At 39.8% G+C, this 18,678-nt stretch overlaps 2 protein-coding genes across 7 annotated transcripts in view; one reads left to right on the top strand and one right to left on the bottom strand.

The window, feature by feature from the left end:
* cmss1 (cms1 ribosomal small subunit homolog) overlaps positions 1–9,539 on the bottom strand; it is a 30,819-nt gene extending 21,280 nt beyond the window's left edge. For 4 of the 6 annotated variants that reach the window (XM_046054679.1, XM_046054680.1, XM_046054681.1 and 1 more), the window contains exons 1-2: positions 9,499–9,539; positions 6,282–6,352 (exon numbers count right to left, since the gene is read on the bottom strand). In XM_046054679.1, the coding sequence (XP_045910635.1) occupies positions 6,282–6,352; positions 9,499–9,524 (97 nt within the window). In that variant the 5' untranslated portion in view covers positions 9,525–9,539. Of the gene's footprint in view, positions 1–6,281; positions 6,353–8,425; positions 8,499–8,794; positions 9,193–9,498 lie in introns of those variants that run through there. The other 2 variants (XM_046054684.1, XM_046054683.1) reach the window with 2 other exon arrangements.
* LOC123974186 (filamin A-interacting protein 1-like) lies at positions 836–5,198 on the top strand. Its single transcript, XM_046054678.1, has 2 exons — positions 836–922; positions 2,306–5,198. The coding sequence occupies exon 2, from the start codon at positions 2,619–2,621 to the stop codon at positions 4,845–4,847; it is 2,229 nt and encodes a 742-aa protein (XP_045910634.1). The 5' UTR covers positions 836–922; positions 2,306–2,618; the 3' UTR covers positions 4,848–5,198.
* Positions 9,540–18,678: the final 9,139 nt, after the last annotated feature.

Genomic DNA, 18,678 nt, shown 5'->3' with positions numbered 1-18,678 from the left:
GTATAATCTGTCATCCCTCTCTGCTCCACTGAGCACATAGATTTGTCTTAATACCATAGAGAATACAGAGATGGGAAGAAATTAATGATGGCAAGAGAAAGGTAAAACTTGCAGTTACAAAACAATTTGCAATTCGTACCTAAAAGCAAGCATGTAGGGTGAGGAACAAAATGACAGACAGAAAGAGAAAGAGAGAGAAGCAGTGTGAGGATGAGAGAGAGAGAGAGAAAGAGAGACATATGGATGCAATTGAGAGCCGATGAACTGACGTCATCTCGCAGTCAGGTTATCAGGCCCCAGGCAAAACAGTTACAACTCACAAAACATGTCTCTTTTCTTAAAACATATGAGATCAGCGCGCGCGCGCACACACACACACACACACACACACACACAAACACAGTATGCATACTTCTAGCTTACCTACAGTTCTTTGGAGATGCCAAGTAAGGCATAGCACGTATGTAGCATGGTTAACATGTCTGCTAAGGCTAATCCTGCAAGTGTTAGTCTTTCTAATTTGAATTTTGATTGGAGATCTAGTTCTCTTTGCGCGCACACACACTCGCACACACTCTGTCCTTCCCATTAGCCTCTTTGGCATGGTTACACAATGACCTCATCTGGAATGGGCTCAACTCCAGTAAACACACACACACACACACACACACACACACACACACACACACACACACACACACGCACGCAGCAGTAGAGCCTGTACTATCCCATATAAGGACTTGCTGATGATGTAATGGGCGCCACTGACTGCGAGTGAGACTCAGTGAGCAGAGCACTTCTCATAATGTTTGGTTTTCCGGATGGAATGTCCACATCACTGGGATCTCTGGGTAGGTGAAAGAGTAGAGACCATTTATCCTCTGAGGATTTTAAAAGGACAGAGGCCAACAGCAAAGCACAGGTAGGAACCGTCAAAAGACTTGCGGAAAGATATAGTGTGCATTTAGAAACGTGTGTCACTTAAAAACTTGCCTTTTCACTGCAAGATAACTTATGGGCAAAGTGAATATTGGCCAGTTCCACACAGATTCGATAGAAAGAACATCTTATAATGCCGAGCTGATCTCAAATTACAAAAGTGCATTTCAAAAAAGGTTTATTTTTAAAGACAGTAAATTCAGTCTCACTGAAGCTTTAACACTTAAAACCTACTTTGTTTTTGTTTTTTTTTTTCCAATTTGTTGCTTTAAAAACATTACTTACAAGACAATAAACAATATATTAGGTAGTGTACCTATTACTCTATGTATTAGAGTAATATACCATCACCTACACATATTATAGCTTTAGATCAGATGTATGTTAACAGAAAAAGTACATATGTTCTAAATGTTCAATTTCTAGATCTGTTCTCTTGAACTCTAGCAACTCTCCGTTTTCACGTGCTACTTATTAAATGTACGAGGGGGGAAAAAAAGGCATTGAGAACATTTTCAACATGGACATATCTATATAAAGTGAAATGACAAACATGGTATGTAGACTTTAAACATCATTGCAAGTACACCTAAATGTCAGCACTCTGGACAAATGCAGTACGCAACACTAGTAACAGTCAACACACTTATGAGGAGATTGATTCTAAATAGGTAAAACAGACTGGTGAAAGATCACTTTTAAAGTGTGCCTCACTTGCAATAACACATGACAAAAATGCACAGTGTGTATTAAATGCATTACTACATTGCTGGTATGCATCTGGGGGAATGTGAGGAGTGACAGCAGTTGGTAAATGTAGCCAGTCTGTAATTACATGTGGAACAGGGGGGGAATTTCTGCCTCTCCTAGCTGGAAATGGGGTAGCGTTCGAGGTGCACAGAAGGAGGGTGATTGGGTGCAGCGTTGAGGGTACTCAAGGGTAGAGGAACTTCTTAATTAACAAACACTCCCTGCCAAGGGACCATCTGCCGTAATAGTCAAAATAGCCCACAGAGTGCATGCTGCCTGGAGAGAAGTGCAAAACAAGTTACATGGGCATATTTAAATAGGGTTTACAGGTAGGCACACACATAAATGAGACACAGATATACTGGTATGTACAAAAGAGAAAAGGAAGGTATTACTAGCTTCTGTAGTTTGAGAATGGAGGAAATTGTGATTCAATTTCTTCTGAAAATTTAAAAGTAAATGTTTATGCTGGTAATACACAATATAGTACATAATTTTTGTTTAAAAGTTGTGGCCAAGAGGTTAAGTATAAACACTACAAAGTGTTCTTGGAGGGTGAAATAAGACTCAGTTACACAGCATTCTGTTTGACGTCATCGTCATTTGTTTTTTGCAGACTCAAGCTCCTGATTGTAAAGGAAAGAGAATACCAGGAAATAAAGGAGAAAAATAGTGAAAGAGAAGCCTCAACGTTAAAGGACGAGCTCACCAAGCTGAAGGCTTTTGCACTGCTGGTCGTGAAGGAGCAACACTGTCTGAGCAAACTGCTGGAGGAACAGAGGCGTCGTGTCAAAGAACTGACCGCCATCACTGACCACATCAAGCGGGAGGTCAGTGTTTCTTACCCCAGTAAGGCAGAGCTGAAATCCCTGCATCTGGAGGTGGAGCACCATAGCCAAGTTTCCATTTTCAACCAAAGCCAGAGCACGATGACAGCCCCAAGTCTGCTGTCAGAGGTTGAGATACTGAGGAGAAGGGTCGTGGAAATGGAGGGAAAGGACGAGGAGCTGATACGCATGTGGGACCAGTGTCGAGAACTGGACCGCAGACTAGCGAGGGAGTGTAGCCACTGCCGTAGCTTAAAAATTGAGGTGGATAAACTCAATGGTAGAATCAGTGAATTGGACAGGCTAGAGGAGGCTTTAGGTAAGAGTAAACAGGATTGCAGTAATCTGAAGGGCAGCTTGGAACAAGAGAGAGAGGTTAGCAGGATGCTTTCTGATGAGCTCCACACATTGAAAGGTAGGGTGAGAGAGCTAGAGGCTGTTGAAGGCCAACTGGAAAAGAGTGAAGGAGTGATTAAACAGGACTTGGCCAAGCTCAGGTCCCTGACTGTAGCTCTGGTGGAGGACAGAAAGACCACAGCGGAGAGGCTGCGACAGGCTGAAGAAAAACTCAACAGGAAGGAGGGCAAAAGAAATGAGCAGAGCAATTTGGCAACAATGACAGAAAGACTGAGAGAGGAGAGGCAGCAGGCACTGAGGTCTAAGGCAGATTTAGAGGAACGGATTAAGGGTATAGAAAAGCAAAAAGATGAGCTCCAAGGCAGACTTAAAACAGAAGAGGAGAGGAACAGAGAGCTACAGAGTAAAGTAACCATAATGAAGAAGATGTTACAGGTCTCGGAAAACATGAAAGAAAGACACAGCTCTATTCCAAACAACACTAACCATTGCTGCCAAACAGAGGACAACAAAGTCAAAGAACTTACCCAGGAACTAGATAGGTTGCGAAAGAGACTAGGGGACAAGGAGGTGTTGGAGGAAGAACTGATGAAGGTGGAAGAGGACTTTGAGTCCCTACAAAAGAGGTTCAGGGAGGAACGAAAGAGGTCCCTGGCTCTAACAGAGGAGCTGGAAATGGCAAAGAGGGAGCTTTCCAGGTATGAGCATGCAGAAAAGCAGGAGGTCAACCAGGAACACCTTCTCCTTTGCCGTCTTCAGAAAGAGCAGGTTAAGTCCAGACTATTAGGCAGAGAGGTGGATAGCTTGAAAGAGAAACTCCAGAAGCTGATGGGAACCGAAGAGTCCATCAGCAGAGTTCAGACAGATCACTCCACGCTGCAGAGAAAACTGACCCAGCAGGAAGCCAGGAACAGAGAGCTGGCCGAAGAGATGAAGGAACTGTGTAGTGAGCTTGACAGGTATAGAAAAATCAAGAATCTTACACCTGGTGCAAACAGACAACAGTTTTCAGACCCTCATCAGACAACCAAAGAGGTTCAAACTGAGCCAGCAGACAGCTTGCCTCCTGACTACAGTGAGCACAGCAAGAAACTAGCTGAAGAAAATGAGGACCCAAACCACAATGCAGAAGTCATAAACAGAAGAAGCTCCCTAGTCAACAACCTTAACAGCCTGAACAGTGCGAATAACAACATAACCCAGTATAGCAGTCATTCACCCAATGGCATAGATATGCACCAAGCAGTAAATGGAGAGGTGATGATGTTAACACACACACCCGGGCAGCCCTTGCACATCAAAGTAACGCCACATCATGTACTCAACACAGCCACACTTGAAATTAGCAGCCCCACGGGAGACACTGCTACATCCTACACCAGCACAGCTGTCATTCCAACAAGCGGCGCCTCACCTAAGCAGAGAATAACCATCATCCAGAACTCAGCTCTGTCTGCAGTTAATACCAAAACCCCACCTTCAAGCCCTGAACGCACAGTCTCCCCACTTAACGGAATACCCATCTCTCGGGTGTTAAGTCCAAATTCATCACGCTCTGTGACGCCCGACCACAACAACTCCCCCATTCAGATCCTAACAGTCAGGACCTGTTCTCCAGAGGCCACAGAGGTTGCAAATCCGACTGTCTTCTGCAAGACTCTGGAGCGGCGGAGCAGCTGGCAAGATCAGAAGTCCAACAGCACTGACACGAATCCCGGTATCGTCACCACAGAGGACAGCAAGATCCATATCCACCTGGGGAACCCATATATCCAGCCTCTGAGCAGTATGACCCACAGCATCCAGCAGCCTGTTGGGCCATATTATCTCCGACATGAGCAACGGACTCAAGTGCTCGCCAATGGCTGTCATGTCAAAGGTGTTGGCAAGATTACAAGTAGCATCACTATATCCCCCACTACCTCTGCAGCTTCACATTCCTCAAATATTACAGTAAGTGGCCTTTCTGATTAGGTGAAAATGTATATATTCTGAACAAACAGTATTATGTTCTTAGTCACTTTCCCAGACTAGACAACCCAAACAATGCACTTCTTCTAATTAGACCCCAGAGTGTGTTGTATCTTTTAACAATCATCAAATAAATGAGGTATTAGTCCTAGAGCCTTTGTAAAGCCTACTTGATGTGTGACCCCACACTTCCTGACTTTAACAACCCTCTCTTGACTGTATGGCAAGTGTGTCTAATGCATGTATCAGAGCTAAATGAGAAATCATCTCAAACAAATGTGTGATGTGCCTTTTCCAATTTTCTGTCTCTGTCTCATGTTCTTTCTGTTCATTAAACGTGGTGTGTTGTATTTATTTATGCACAGTTGGAATAAGAAAAGACAGAAAATGGTAGAACCCTGGTTTGATGTGTTTGCCCCTGCAGGGCCAACTCCACACTGCACACATCAAACTCTTCCAAAAAAGTATTGGTGAACTTGTATCTGTTAATTAGCCATATACTTAAAATGACGTGAAGAGAGAAAACTAAGAATTACTGGGATTGAAAATGTTTATCTCTGCTGAGTTTGATTCAAAAGTCACCGACTATCTATAGGAAAGTGTGTGTGTGTGTGTGTGAGAGAGAGAGAAAGTGTGAAACCTAGTTCAAATATGCTGGAAAACTCTGCTCATGTTTTTCTGACACAATAAAACTCTTAACACCTAGTGGGGGGTGCGGCTGTTCAGGTTTTACGCTGGATGAACTAGAAAAAGTCTCTTCTATTTTTAGTAAAAAATTATAAACTTAAATTGTAAGTACTTTAACAGGTTTGAAATTGACATCTGATATACGATTAAATCCCTTTCCAACTTTTAAAACACAATTACTGTGCTTTTCCTCAGTGATTTATTCATTTGTTTTATTAGCCACTTATGCTGCCACAGCAGGCTAAGCATTGAGCACATATGTCCTGCCGACTAAACCTCCAAATGCATAGATTCAAAGTTTCTGCCAGCATCATTTTACAAAAACTCATAAATGGTTGTGCTGATTTGCTAACTTTGTGAAGATTTCCTGTATTCTTTCTCAGACTGTCCTGTTTGTGAAATGCATATGAAAACATAAAAGGACCAGACTCAAAACTTGTCAGTGGTCAGAGGTTCACTTAAATGATCATCCATTACAAAACACACAATAAAATAAAACATTTTCTTTTAACGCCTGTGTTGCTGAAAAATAGCTGTTTAACCTTCAACTGCTCTGTAAGGCATGTGGGGAAAATACCTTTCCAGAAAATTAAAAAGGTAAGAACAATACAGTTGCTAAATATAATGGAAATTAGAAATATGTAACAAATCTTTATTTTAACAAGAATATAAGTGTCCATCACTGCAGGCCCACTAATGAGAAGAAGTATAGAAGATTTATTTTGGACACATTCAGTAATATTTTCTTACTGTATCCAACTTCCAAACTAGCCCTCACACATGAGGTAAAAGGGATGAGTTTCCCAAGATGGGGGAGCCTTCTGAAAAAAAGTTAAACAACAGGAACCAAATTATTAATAACCAAAAATAATTTATGCTACACTCTTTTAATATTGAATTAAATCCTCTGGTGTCTGTGTTTTTATTTGATATAAATATGCCTTATAAATAAACTGACTTGACTATTATCTGTATTTAGGTCAGCCAATTCCTTTCAATACATTTGAGACTAGTATATAAACCCTATAACCTTCATCACAGCATTCAAGTCAACACAACAAGCAACACATCACATTTCTAGAAAACTAAAAATATATGGTAACATATTGTGGAGAACCAGATGAGGCATCTGATGACAGTTTGGGGCAGACTGTAGCGTGACAGAGGCCTCATGAGAATCTTTGTCATTAGTGTGAGCGTTTAGTCACAGGACACGTCACCATTAAAGTCATACTGCTTCTCACAAATCTCCTCTTTAGTCTTAAGACTTCAAAGTAAGTACCATGCTCCATCTATCAGACTTCAACTCTCCTTTTCTGTCTTGTCAATTTTCAGTCAGCCTCACAGCCTTTTTTGTCAAGCATCTCAGTGATACAAATGCAAGCGAGGATGGGATGTCAATCAGTGTAAAGGAGAAAAACAAGGAGTTGTGCAAATTTTCTTCTGCGTGGTGAAACATGTGGGTATGGATGCTTTTATATGATTAAATGGGCCAAACCCCAAGAAATAAGTTACATTTAGAAAAAACATTCACTGGGTGGAAATGCTTGTGATCACAGCTCACTACACCATTGTGAAGCTAAAGCACCTGCACCAGGCTGGTGGTAAAAGTCATATGCTCTAATTTCAAAAGTGCAAAACCTCAACTTCTTTACACAAACAACAAATTCCTCAGAAAAAAGTAAATAAATCTGCAGGGGTGAACATCTAAGAGACAGTTATGCCTCTTTTCTCTTATGAGATTCCTCTGGGGACACTGAAGAAGCCTGGTCCAACAAGGATTCCCAGGACCAAAGGATTAACTAATAGAAGAAGCAACAGATCTCTCAATGCAGGACAGAAAAATGGAAAACTCCCTCACTACATACATATACTGAAAACCCTGACCTGAAAATGCCCAACAGGCCTGCGTCTGCAACATGTTTAGCACTGCAGCCCCATGTTACAAAATAATAACTGTCATATTACAAATGTGCAAAGTATATTGAAGAATTATCATTCTAATGCAGATGTCAAGGAGTGTCATTAGTATCATAGTGCAACAAAAATATGAACAAGCAATAATAACTGATCAGTCATTCATCATTTGTTATGCAGAGGTCAAAACAATTGATTCAGAAATGTAACAACTGTAGTAAAAGTACATAATGATTCCACAACATTAAATGACATGCGTTACAAATAAGTTGGCCTATTGTATTAAAAGAAAGTGATGCTACACCTCAATAATAAATCTGTCACTTTTAATGCAGCTGCTCACCCATAAAGAGAACCTGCTCTTAATATGGGGACTTGTCATCCACAGTACAAATAATATTTTATCTTAATATCATTAAAACTGAGAAGTTGTAATTGAGAAAATGTGCAGAGGCTTTGATATCATTATATGTAAGGCTAAACAATTTCTGTTAATCATATTCTATTTACCAGAAAGTTTGAATTTGTATTAACATGCACAAATACTAAGCTTAGCATGTACTGTTTGTGCACGGGGGGTTGTGTATGTAAATTACCTTAGAGATAGACAGGATAACATAAAATGTCTGTTGTACTGGATAAACTAAATATAAATGTTTCATTTTAATACCTCCTGAAAATACACTTTATCTTACTGTGCTCGGCAACGCAGCAACACTTTTAACGTTAGATGTCCAATGCAATCAGATCGTTAATACTTAAAGTCCATGACTGCCCTCTATTGGTATGCAGTGTGCAAAAAGCTATGCAAGGAATTGCCGTGGGGCACTTCCTCTGTTGATGTGTGGGGGTGACGATGGGCACAGCAGAATGAGTGCAGAAAGTTGTGCGTATTAGAGAGCTAACCGAGGTTCATGGGAAGGTAACGTTACAGGGCATGGTAGATAACGTTAGAGCAAATAAAGAATAAAGGTTACCGTAATTATTTTCTGTGTTGACCCACACACACGTGTTTACACACCTTAAACAAATCATGCTACCAACGCTTACTTTCCCTGACCTAACAAATCAGAGATAAGCTATACAATACCCCACAGGTACTTGCTGTTTTACACTTCTCGCTATGGCGACTGGCGTTGACAGTTCATAGGATTTAGCTGAAGTTAATTACAGCAACAAACTGGCCGTTGCTGGCTAGCTAACGTTAAGTTAGCTTACAGTTAGCTATAACCAGCATGTTTTGTGACAGCCACAATCTCACGTTAAGAGTTCGCTTATCAGGATACACCTTAAACCAAGAGCCTCACAAACACCGAAAGACATTAGAGTTAAGCAAGATAAGTTACCTGAATTACCCTCGTGCGTCCACCACTCGTCACCCAAGTCGTCTCCCATTTTCCTCAACTGTATAGTCTGTCCAATCCAAATCTACCGCTGAGAGCATGCGAGGGGTGTGTTCAAAAGCAGCACGTTTAAAACATACGGTGTAGGGCTTCAAACAACACCATGTAGACGAAACCGTAAGACTCTGCTCTCCCCACATCATAATGTAAACACTAGTTATGGTAGATGTGTGTGGCTTAACTTGGGCCATGGAAAACTTTTACTGTATATTGTTTGGCCTGAGGAGCGCGCATTGAAATGTCCAGTGGTGGAAGAACTACTCAGGACATTTAACGTTACATAAGTAAAAGTAGCAATACGACAGAGCAAAATACTTAAGTAAAGCTCAAAGTGAGTGTACAACAGTATTAGCATAGCACTACTGCGTTTTCGTTTTAAAACGGAGACCTTTTGCAACGTTTGCACCTCCCGTCCAGACTAAAACGAAAAGGTAACAAACGGTTCGAACCGCTTTGAGTGTTTCTGTCACTTGTTTGTGAGAAGGCGATTAAGCTTGCCGCACCTAAATTTGGAGTGCACATGTATTCATTCCTTTATGGTAAATCCACTGAAACGGACCAGAGCGAGTTGGCAGGCAGGTAAGCCACTTTATCCTGTCATTTTCTTTCTTTACAAAGACAGAAGTGTTGCAGTATGAGAGTCCTACCTGAAGAGAGGCTGTGAAGTCTTCATGTTACGTGATACGAGAACCACATATAACATAATTTATCAAATTGGGTCGGAAGTCGGTCGAACTTGATGAATTTATACAGTCTATGATTTAGTGCGAGGATAGGCATGTGACAACATCCGATTTTCAAAATAATGTGTCTCTACAGAATGGAAATAAAATTAATTGGATTATATTCACAGCAAGTATAAAACATATTACATGTGCACATTAAAATTAAATGGACACATGTAATTTACCTTACCTTACCCTCTTGGGCCTCGGACCCACCCACCATAGTCTCTCCAAGTCCTGTGTGAAACACTGAGTAAAAAGCACATTTTGACTACTTAATTTATGCAATGGTAAAAAAAAAAAAAAAAAAGGCAACAATGGGAATGTACTTTTTCATTGTTTGGTATTCGCCAAATTCTTTCATTTTATTCGGCTTCGGCTTCAGCCAAGAATTTTCATTTCAGTGCATCCCTAAATTATAATATTGGTGCATCAATGTGTAAACATTGATTTAATATTGCAGCTGGTAAATGTGGGAACAATTTTATAATTTTATATATATATCACTTTATATAATGCATATAATAATAATGAATCTGGAAAGTAACTAGTAACTAAAGTGGTAAAATAAATGCAACTGAGTAAAAAGTATAATATTTGCTTTTGAAATGTAGTGGAGTAGTAGTGGAGGTAAAGTACAAGTTCTTCAGATTTGTACTTAAGTACAGTATAGGCTACTTGAGTAACTCTCACCTTCCACCACTTGTAATACATTCAATAGAGTGTCTCATGAGTACAAATTCTTCTCTTTTTAACTCTCTCACTGTCTTCATGTTTTAAATCTTTCTTACTAATTTTTTTTTTTACATTTGAGACTTTTACAGTAATGACATTAAAGTCATTACTAAAAGTAAATTAAATAAAGAGATCTTAGACTTTATTACTAAAGTAATAAAGTCTAAGATCTCTTTCAAATAATTACCAGCTAAACTTTAATAAACATTTGACCAATAAAAATTAAACAAAACTCTTCAACTAAAACCAGAATATGGCTCTGACTCACACACATACAGTGCTACTAAAGCTGCACTTCTCTGTTTGTCTTCATCATGAGATGAACAAGCAAGATAACTCCAAATTGGGCTTGTAGGGTCCACGTTGTGTCATGGTTGTTTGGATAAAACTCAACTCATTTTAATAGCAAAAAGAAAACTGTGTGCATAGGCAACATTCTTTCTAAATACGCTGTAACAAAACATGTCCAAAACACTTATACTGTTAACCAGTTTTTCGACTGGTTAATAAAGATAATCTGTGTCTGATCTGTACAGGTACAGCCACATAACTGCAAAAAGTCAAAAGATTTACAGAGGCTTTGGCTCACAAATCAACAATAGCTCACACACAAAAAGCAAAAGATAAACATATAGTCACAGTAAAATAACCAACAAATAGGCAAACAATGACAGTGCTGCCTCTCAGGCACTGAGAAACTATAAATTCAGTGCCTGCCTCTATATAAGTCTGTCTTCTGCTCTATGTGTGATTTTGTTTTAGCCAAGACCGCAAGCAAGGATCTCTCCATCTTCTTTGTTGTTTCACTGCCCCACTGTGTTTCCCCACTGTATATTTGATGTTGAAAGTAATGAGGACATGTTTTAAAGACCATTTTGATGCAGTATCATCAAATAGGACACATTCTATGATTTTCCTTTTTTGCTAATACAGTTTCCTTGAAATGATTGACTTGTTCCATGTTATGTTATAGTTACTGTAGGTAGTAACAGTTATATAGTGAATCAGTAGTCTTAAACAAGACTAGGTTAGGTTGAGGTAATCATTTTAGTTTTGCATGTATATAACCTCTGATCTCCACCACTTAATAATGGCACATCCTTTTGCTTCAGTTACTTTTGTTCTCTCTGACACCTAATTAGATGCCAAATAAAGGATCTCTGTAAGTTATATTTAGGGCATAAACCTCACATTTTAACCTTTTTACAAATGACATATGCAATTAAATCTGCAAGCAGCGATTAAAGGGCCCTTGCACCCTCATGCACTTCAGGGTGCTCTGAATTGTCATGTGTTTTAGACATTGCATAAAGGAGGTCAACTGTGTCGCCTATGTAGCGCCCTATGTGTATTATTATGTACATCATTTTCCAGTACATCAAGCTACACAATCTAGCATCGTCACAGTCTGAAGGCTTTTCTGACCAAATTTGAAGTCGGTGTATTTACATCACAGCAAAAAAAATGTCATTACCTGTTGCCAGTAGGTGGCACTAAGACTATGACTGAATATTGGCATATAGTTGTCTTCCTGTTGGTTTTAGAATACGGCTCCAAGCCCTCGCTCCAAGTGGCTTTTTTGTGTGTCTTGGGATGATACATGTGCCACAAAATTTTCGTACATCTAGGTATAATGTCCCGCGACCCTGTACGCAGGATAGGCGGTTGACGATGGATGGATGGATGGATAGGTATGATCTAGGGCAGGGGCTGCTTCATTGAAGGCTCACTTATTGTTGCCAGTAGCAAGCAGTAGTAACTTCATGTTCACTTCAACGCCACGCCACACACACAGTCTTTAATGAAAACTTACAAGCTTCACAATATAGCATTATCAATATCCGAGGCAGTTTTGAAGTGGATCTGATCAACCTTCTAGGAGTAGTACATCACAGCATAAAACTTTTCATTTCCTGTTGCTAGTGGGTGGCACTAAGACTATGACTGAATATTGGAATGTAAATGGCTTCTTGGCGGGACTCAAGTGTGTAAAGTTTTGTACAGATTTGACCATGAACACTACAACAGTTACAACTACTCCCTTTTTCGTGGCGAAACATAGATTTATTCTTCAGCGATAATTCACATTTAGCCCAATTTTTAATTGTGAATGTCTTCAAATTGCACTGCGAAATTTTGAAGTCCACCCAATTAATTCTGTATGAGGATTTTGTTAAAGTACAGAGATTGTAAATTGCAAAAAATTACCATTAAATTAAAAATGGCCGACTTCCTGTTGGATTAAGAGAATCACTCCAAGAGGCTTTTTTGTACGTCTGGACATGATACATCTGCCACAAATTCTTTCGTACATGTAGGTGTAACGTGCTGTGTGGGCTGCTCTGTAGGGGGCACTAGCAAGCTATTTCGCCACGACCATGTGTGAGTTTTTGGGAACCTTTAGGCTGTCAAAAATGCCATTCATACAGGAGAAGATTGCATTTCAATAGGGTTCGCTGCACATTTCATGCTCGGCTCTAATTGTCAGATAAAACCTCATTATTTATCATTAGGTGATGTTTCTATAGAAGAACAAAGCGTTTCTACATAGTGTACATTACAAAACACGTCTTTACATCCTCTGTCATTATGGTAACATACAGAATAAAGGAAGGAGGAGGACATGTTTGGAATAGTGCCCTCTTTTCTGCAGCTGTAGCGGAGAGGAGGGACAGGTCCTCTGGGAGTAATTGCATGCTTTTTTGTGTTTCTGTCAGAATAACACATTTCTGGCTGGTACAGGCTATGAGATGTTTGATTAAAGCTTTGCCACAAAAAAAGAACAGACTGATTACTGGGGAAATTATAAAGAGTTCAGAATGGTTATGCTGTGTAACCCTCAAAAAGGGGGAAGAAAAACAAATCAAGAAAGAGAAAGGAAGGATGCAGTCAACACATTGTGCTGAGGTCTGCCAACATCCAGGCAGGACAATGGGCTCTAAATGGCAGCTTTGTATGTAATTAAGCATAATTCCTGTAAAACACCGGCCTCTTTCTCATTTGTCATTCCCTCTGTTCATCTTTTGGCTGCATTTTCACTAGGAACAATATGCTGTACAAAAGCATAATTCTTTTCTCTAGACCCCAGGGGAACTTGTGAAACTTTAAAATCTGCTTTTCCTGTGTTAATCAGCCAGCCTGTATGTTGTGTACTTTAATAGGCTAAACTGCACACAAGGGTTCACTAAAGAAGACGTCATTAAAGATAAGATGGAAATGACGGGATCTTTGAGGGAGAGGTTGTTGGAATTTTGCATTTGCTGATGGGAAATGAAATATAGGAAATATACCTTTTTTAAATAAGTTATTAAAATTTAGCTTGATGCCACTCGATTCACGTGCCTGTTAAATATGAAGCTATACTCAGCAGCTAGTTTGCCTGATGACAGGAAATCACTGCGCTCGGCCAAGAAAAGGTCGCTCACTTAATCCCCCTTAACAACTGGTTGTTTAACACTTTTTGTGTACAGATTAAAATGTGTAAATTAATGCGATTTCGAGTCTCCCCTAGGTGGATAATACCTGTCTGTAGCTTCAAATGTAATGGAAAGCTCTGAGAGTGGTATCAACCATCTCATCTAACTCTTGGCAAGAAAGATAATGAGTGTATATCCCCAAATCTCAAACAGTTCTTTTAACCTCTACCAACATTATTTCTGAACAAATTGTCTGAGCTGACCTACGCTGAGCCGATTGCTTCTGTATTACATTATGTGAAAATCCTTCCTGGAGGATGAAAGTGTTATATTAAAGTTTAAGTAATACTATTGCAAAATATGATGGACGAAAGTTGTGAGAATGTTGAAAAAGAGTGAAAGAGAAGATGAACGTCATTGTAATTAAAGGCGGACAGCTGTTTCTCCGGGCTTCTGTGATTGCACTTGGTGGAGCATTGGTGTTAATGTGTTTACATTGTTGTAAGCAGCTGTTCCTCCACTTTCTCATTTTAATGATCACAAGAAGGTGTTTTTGGTTGCCATTCCCATCTTTTTACTGAGTGTTTTTTTTTGCTGCTGAACATCGAGAAAAAGAGGGAGGATAAAACAAATGGGAACAGACACAGACTAATTATGGGTTTGAAGAATATATTTCCTACCTATTCTCTAGCTATGACTTTCTGCTGTGATAAAAGTACATATTCTCTTTTTTTACCTAAGACCTGTACAGTGACTCTTGAATTCTTTTCTTTTGTTTTACCCATTGAAGATCACTTCAGTTTTTGTTAATTTGTTTTTGCCAGCTTGAGCAGCACTGCGATTGCCTGCCTTTATCTTATCTTATCTTAATTGGCTAATATTTTGCAGTTGTTGCAGTACTGTGGAGGCAACTTCAGATTGTTTTTAGCTGTTCATACCGTTAAATAAATATATTTTTACCTGCCTAATCCAAACAACAATCCAGAGAGAATAAAGTATTTAAGTGAACTACAATAGTCCTCTCAATTTTAATGAATTTTAATGAGGGTAGAGAAACAAAAATGATGATTCAAATGAATATAAAATGAAATACAGTAACTGTCATGTTGAGATGCCACAGCAAGAACAGGGGGTCAGCAAGGTAGTCAGTGGCTTGACAGCAAGTATGTGACCAAGAGCAAATAAACAGGAAATGACCTTGAGCTTTCCAAAACTTCACCACACATAACTTCCCATGCAGGTCTCCAAGTTACAACTGTATTCATGAGCATCTGGCTGAGCCTGACCTGCTTGTGCTGCATTCTAAACACTAGGCAAATATGAATTTGTTGCTGTTGCTTTCTGTCATGTTTTTTGGATCTCAAGGCTCTTCATATGAGTATGTGTTGACGTAATATAAAAATACGTGACAAAATGCCAATAGGATCCAAATTTTGTATATATATATTCAATTACATTGAAATACTGCAATGTCAGTTATTTATTACTTTTTCTCTGTAAGCATCAGTGTGTGGTCATGTGTAAACTGTACAGGCAAAATGTTTCTGCGGCCGCAGCTGAGATTAACAAGTGAATGTCCTTCTGTAGATGTGTCAGGGGGTTAGGGGTAAGACAGAAGGTATCTCAGAGCAGGCATCACTGTGGCGAAGGTCCCAGTTACTGTCAAACTCACCAACTATCTAACCACATGGTTCAGGCTGCACCTGATGGAAGTTTTAAGGCCACACACTGTAAAGTGTGTTGGAGAAGAAGTGACAGGTGAGAGGTCACATCATGACATGTTGTCCAGTTGAATCTTCAAATGATGTGCTGGCTTTTCTAAACACCATAGGGTCAGTTTTGTTACCTTGGACAGAGTTATACTTGTAAAGCCACCACTGATGCGATGTTGTCACGTGTTTTTGTAGTGGAGATGTTGCTGAGCAGGGCTGTAGCCAGGACTTTGGAAATGCTGAGGTTATGCTTATGTGCCCAGGGACTGCATACGTTAATTAGAATACTACAATTTTGAAAATGATGTGACTTCTCTGTTCCTTCAGACATGTTATATTATTCTGCTTGAAAATCCTTGGATTGTATTTTTTTGTTGGCCTTAAAAGGCCCAATGTATGGAATATGTAGCCTTTTTAACATATTGTATAATATAAAGTGCTCATCATATCTGTACCCCCCCCCCCCAAAAAAAAAAAATTTATTACATTATAACAAATTTATATTATATTACATTTAAATATTACAGAGGACCTTGATGCCTTCAATGGTAGCTATGCACACTGATCCAACTACCACAGCAACACTGATATCGACATCTACTCAAGATGGCGCTGAGTATAGCTGCCTCGGTGTTAGGTGCGCTTTGTTTTGTTTTTGTGTGTTAATTCAGTTTTCGGCTGTGATTCCCGGGGCTTTTCCACCAGGGAGGAGCTCAAGAACATCAGAGGAACAACTCCAGCGGATTTAATTCCCACTTTTCTTGCGTCATCAGTGGAATTATTGGACATTTTGGTGAAGGGCTCGCTCGCTGTCGTTCGCGCTGTGAAGCGCTGCAGGAGAGGGAAAAGAGCCGGTGTTTTGGTTTAACGAGTGGCCCTGTTAACTGGGGGCCGTCAGCCGAATGCGTCTGTGGTTGGAGATACAGCTGTTGAAAACAGGAAGCGAATACGTAGCTGTCCCCGCGAATGCCTCTTTCTGTAGTTGTTCATTAAAGAATCAAAACATACCTTTCTGATTCGTCTTTGGAGTCGTGTGTGTAAACATGTCACATACCACTTTGTCACGCTTTGAACGTTGCTTGTTGTTACGGAAAATGTTGAAAACAGGAAGAGGGCAAGTTGCTCTTCCTGTGAATGTCAAACATTATCTCTAATAAATGTTGTAATTACACATATTTGTCTTTGGAGTCTGTGTCAGTAAACACATGTCATGTAGAAAAACGATTCAGCATTTTAAAACGAATAAAATAAAAAAAACAATTTTATCACGGGATTCGAACTCAGAGCAATGTGAGAAAATAAATCAAACTCCGACCGATATCTCACTAGCCTACGCTCTCATCACCTCTCACTCCATTCTCGGCGTGGCATGAAACAACTTCTAGAGCATACAGCCAGCCATCACTCTTTAAAACGGGAGACACAGATCAACCTGTGACCACACTGTCTAACCAAGACCATGTCCGTATTTTACTTGTTCCCTTCACAACCAAGCCGCCGTTTACCACAGAGTTGTTTACAAGATGTGGATGGGCAATATTTATGTAGCTAACTATGACAAACGCAGATAAATATTAAACCTTCATTAATTAGTTAACCAGGGCAGAAATTTTACAGAAGGAACCAACTGTGACTTCCAGGATCTGAGATGAGTGGTTAATAAGCATTAACGAATTAGAAACATAAAAAATAAAATAAAATCATAACCCCTAAGATAAATTCGTTATTTTTTTTTAAACACAGTTTTATTGGATGTCATTGCTGCCCTGACATTTGGCCTTTTTACAGACTATTTAAGCAAGAGGCTTCCTCCCTAAAATTATTCAATTAGGTATTTTTGTAACAAAAGATAGTGAGGGGTATAGAGAGAGAGGCAGAGACAGAGAGAGAGCGCATTGCTCAAACCATCAGGGCTTGTCCGCCACTTTTGAATTGTCTTTGGCAAAATTGTAATCAGTACATTTAAATATAAATATTGTCGGTCAGTGTCTAGTTAATGTATTAACACATACAGTCGCTGCAAAGTAGTGAGACAATATAATGACACCTGACCGCGACACAGACACCTGACGATGTGTCCTGCTGTCTCTGTCCCCCTCACTCTGAGACACTACTGTTTTACTGTCTCCAGCATGCTTCATTACCTCTAAATTAGTGAGATGCACTTTATCAGAGGTGCTGAAGTGAACATTTGTGTGGAATTGTGGTGATAATGTGTTCCCTCCTCTAAAGGTTAGGCCTAAGTCTAAAGCTAGTAAGCAACCCTGGATAAATGACAGCATTTGCAGCCTAAGAAGGGAATGCAGGAAAGCAGAGCGCAGATGGAAAAAATCCAGTCTCCAAGTCCATTTCCTCAGTCTGAAGGATTTATTAATTAACTACAATAACATGGTTAAGGATGCAAGAACACACTATTTTTCTGAACTCATTACTACACATAAACACAATCCCAGGTTTCTATTTAAGACTGTGGATCAGCTGGTAAACCCAACCCCTCCTTGTGCCTCAGCTGGAAGTAATGATGACTGTGAATTGTTTTTATCTTATTTTACCAATAAGGTGGTGTCAATCAGAGCCTCTATTACCCCCGCGGCCTCTTACTCAGAGGTTCCTCACCAGCAACAAGAGAGTTTTAAGCAGTTTTATCCCATCGACTTGTCTGAGCTTTTAAAAACAGTATCACAAATGAGAGTGTCCTCCAGCCCACTTGATGTAATACCTACAAAATTTTTACTGAAAATAATAGATTCTGTTGGGCCCCATTTGATCTCTGTTTTCAACAGCTCCCTATCTACTGGTTGTGTCCCTGATTATTTTAAAACGGCTTGCGTGAACCCACTTTTAAAGAAACCTGGTTTAAATCCCTCCCTCCCACATAATTTTAGACCAATTTCGAAACTGCCTTTTATTGCAAAGATTCTAGAAAGAATTGTGTCCAAACAGCTGCTCACTGTGCTGGAAAATAACAAAATATTTGAAAAGTTTCAGTCTGGTTTCAGGAAGTACCACAGCACTGAGACTACCCTGCTTAAAGTCACTAATGACCTTTTAATGTCTGCTGATGAAGGTATGTGCTCAGTCCTTGTACTCCTGGACCTTAGAGCTGCTTTTGACACCATTGATCACAACATCATGTTAGACAGACTGAGGCACTGGGTGGGGATCTCTGGTACTGCTCTAGAATGGTTTTCATCCTACCTGTCAAATAGGAAGTTTTGCGTGTCTGTAAACAACTATGT

Source organism: Micropterus dolomieu, linkage group LG07 (genome assembly GCF_021292245.1).
Source record: "Micropterus dolomieu isolate WLL.071019.BEF.003 ecotype Adirondacks linkage group LG07, ASM2129224v1, whole genome shotgun sequence".
Taxonomy (NCBI): Eukaryota; Metazoa; Chordata; class Actinopteri; order Centrarchiformes; family Centrarchidae; genus Micropterus; species Micropterus dolomieu.
This window is presented reverse-complemented; position numbering and strand designations above follow the sequence as displayed.

Coding starts and splice junctions, on each gene's coding strand:
- LOC123974186 (XM_046054678.1), top strand. CDS start 2,619: ATGACAGCCCCAAGTCTGCTGTCAGAGGTTGAGATACTGAGGAGAAGG.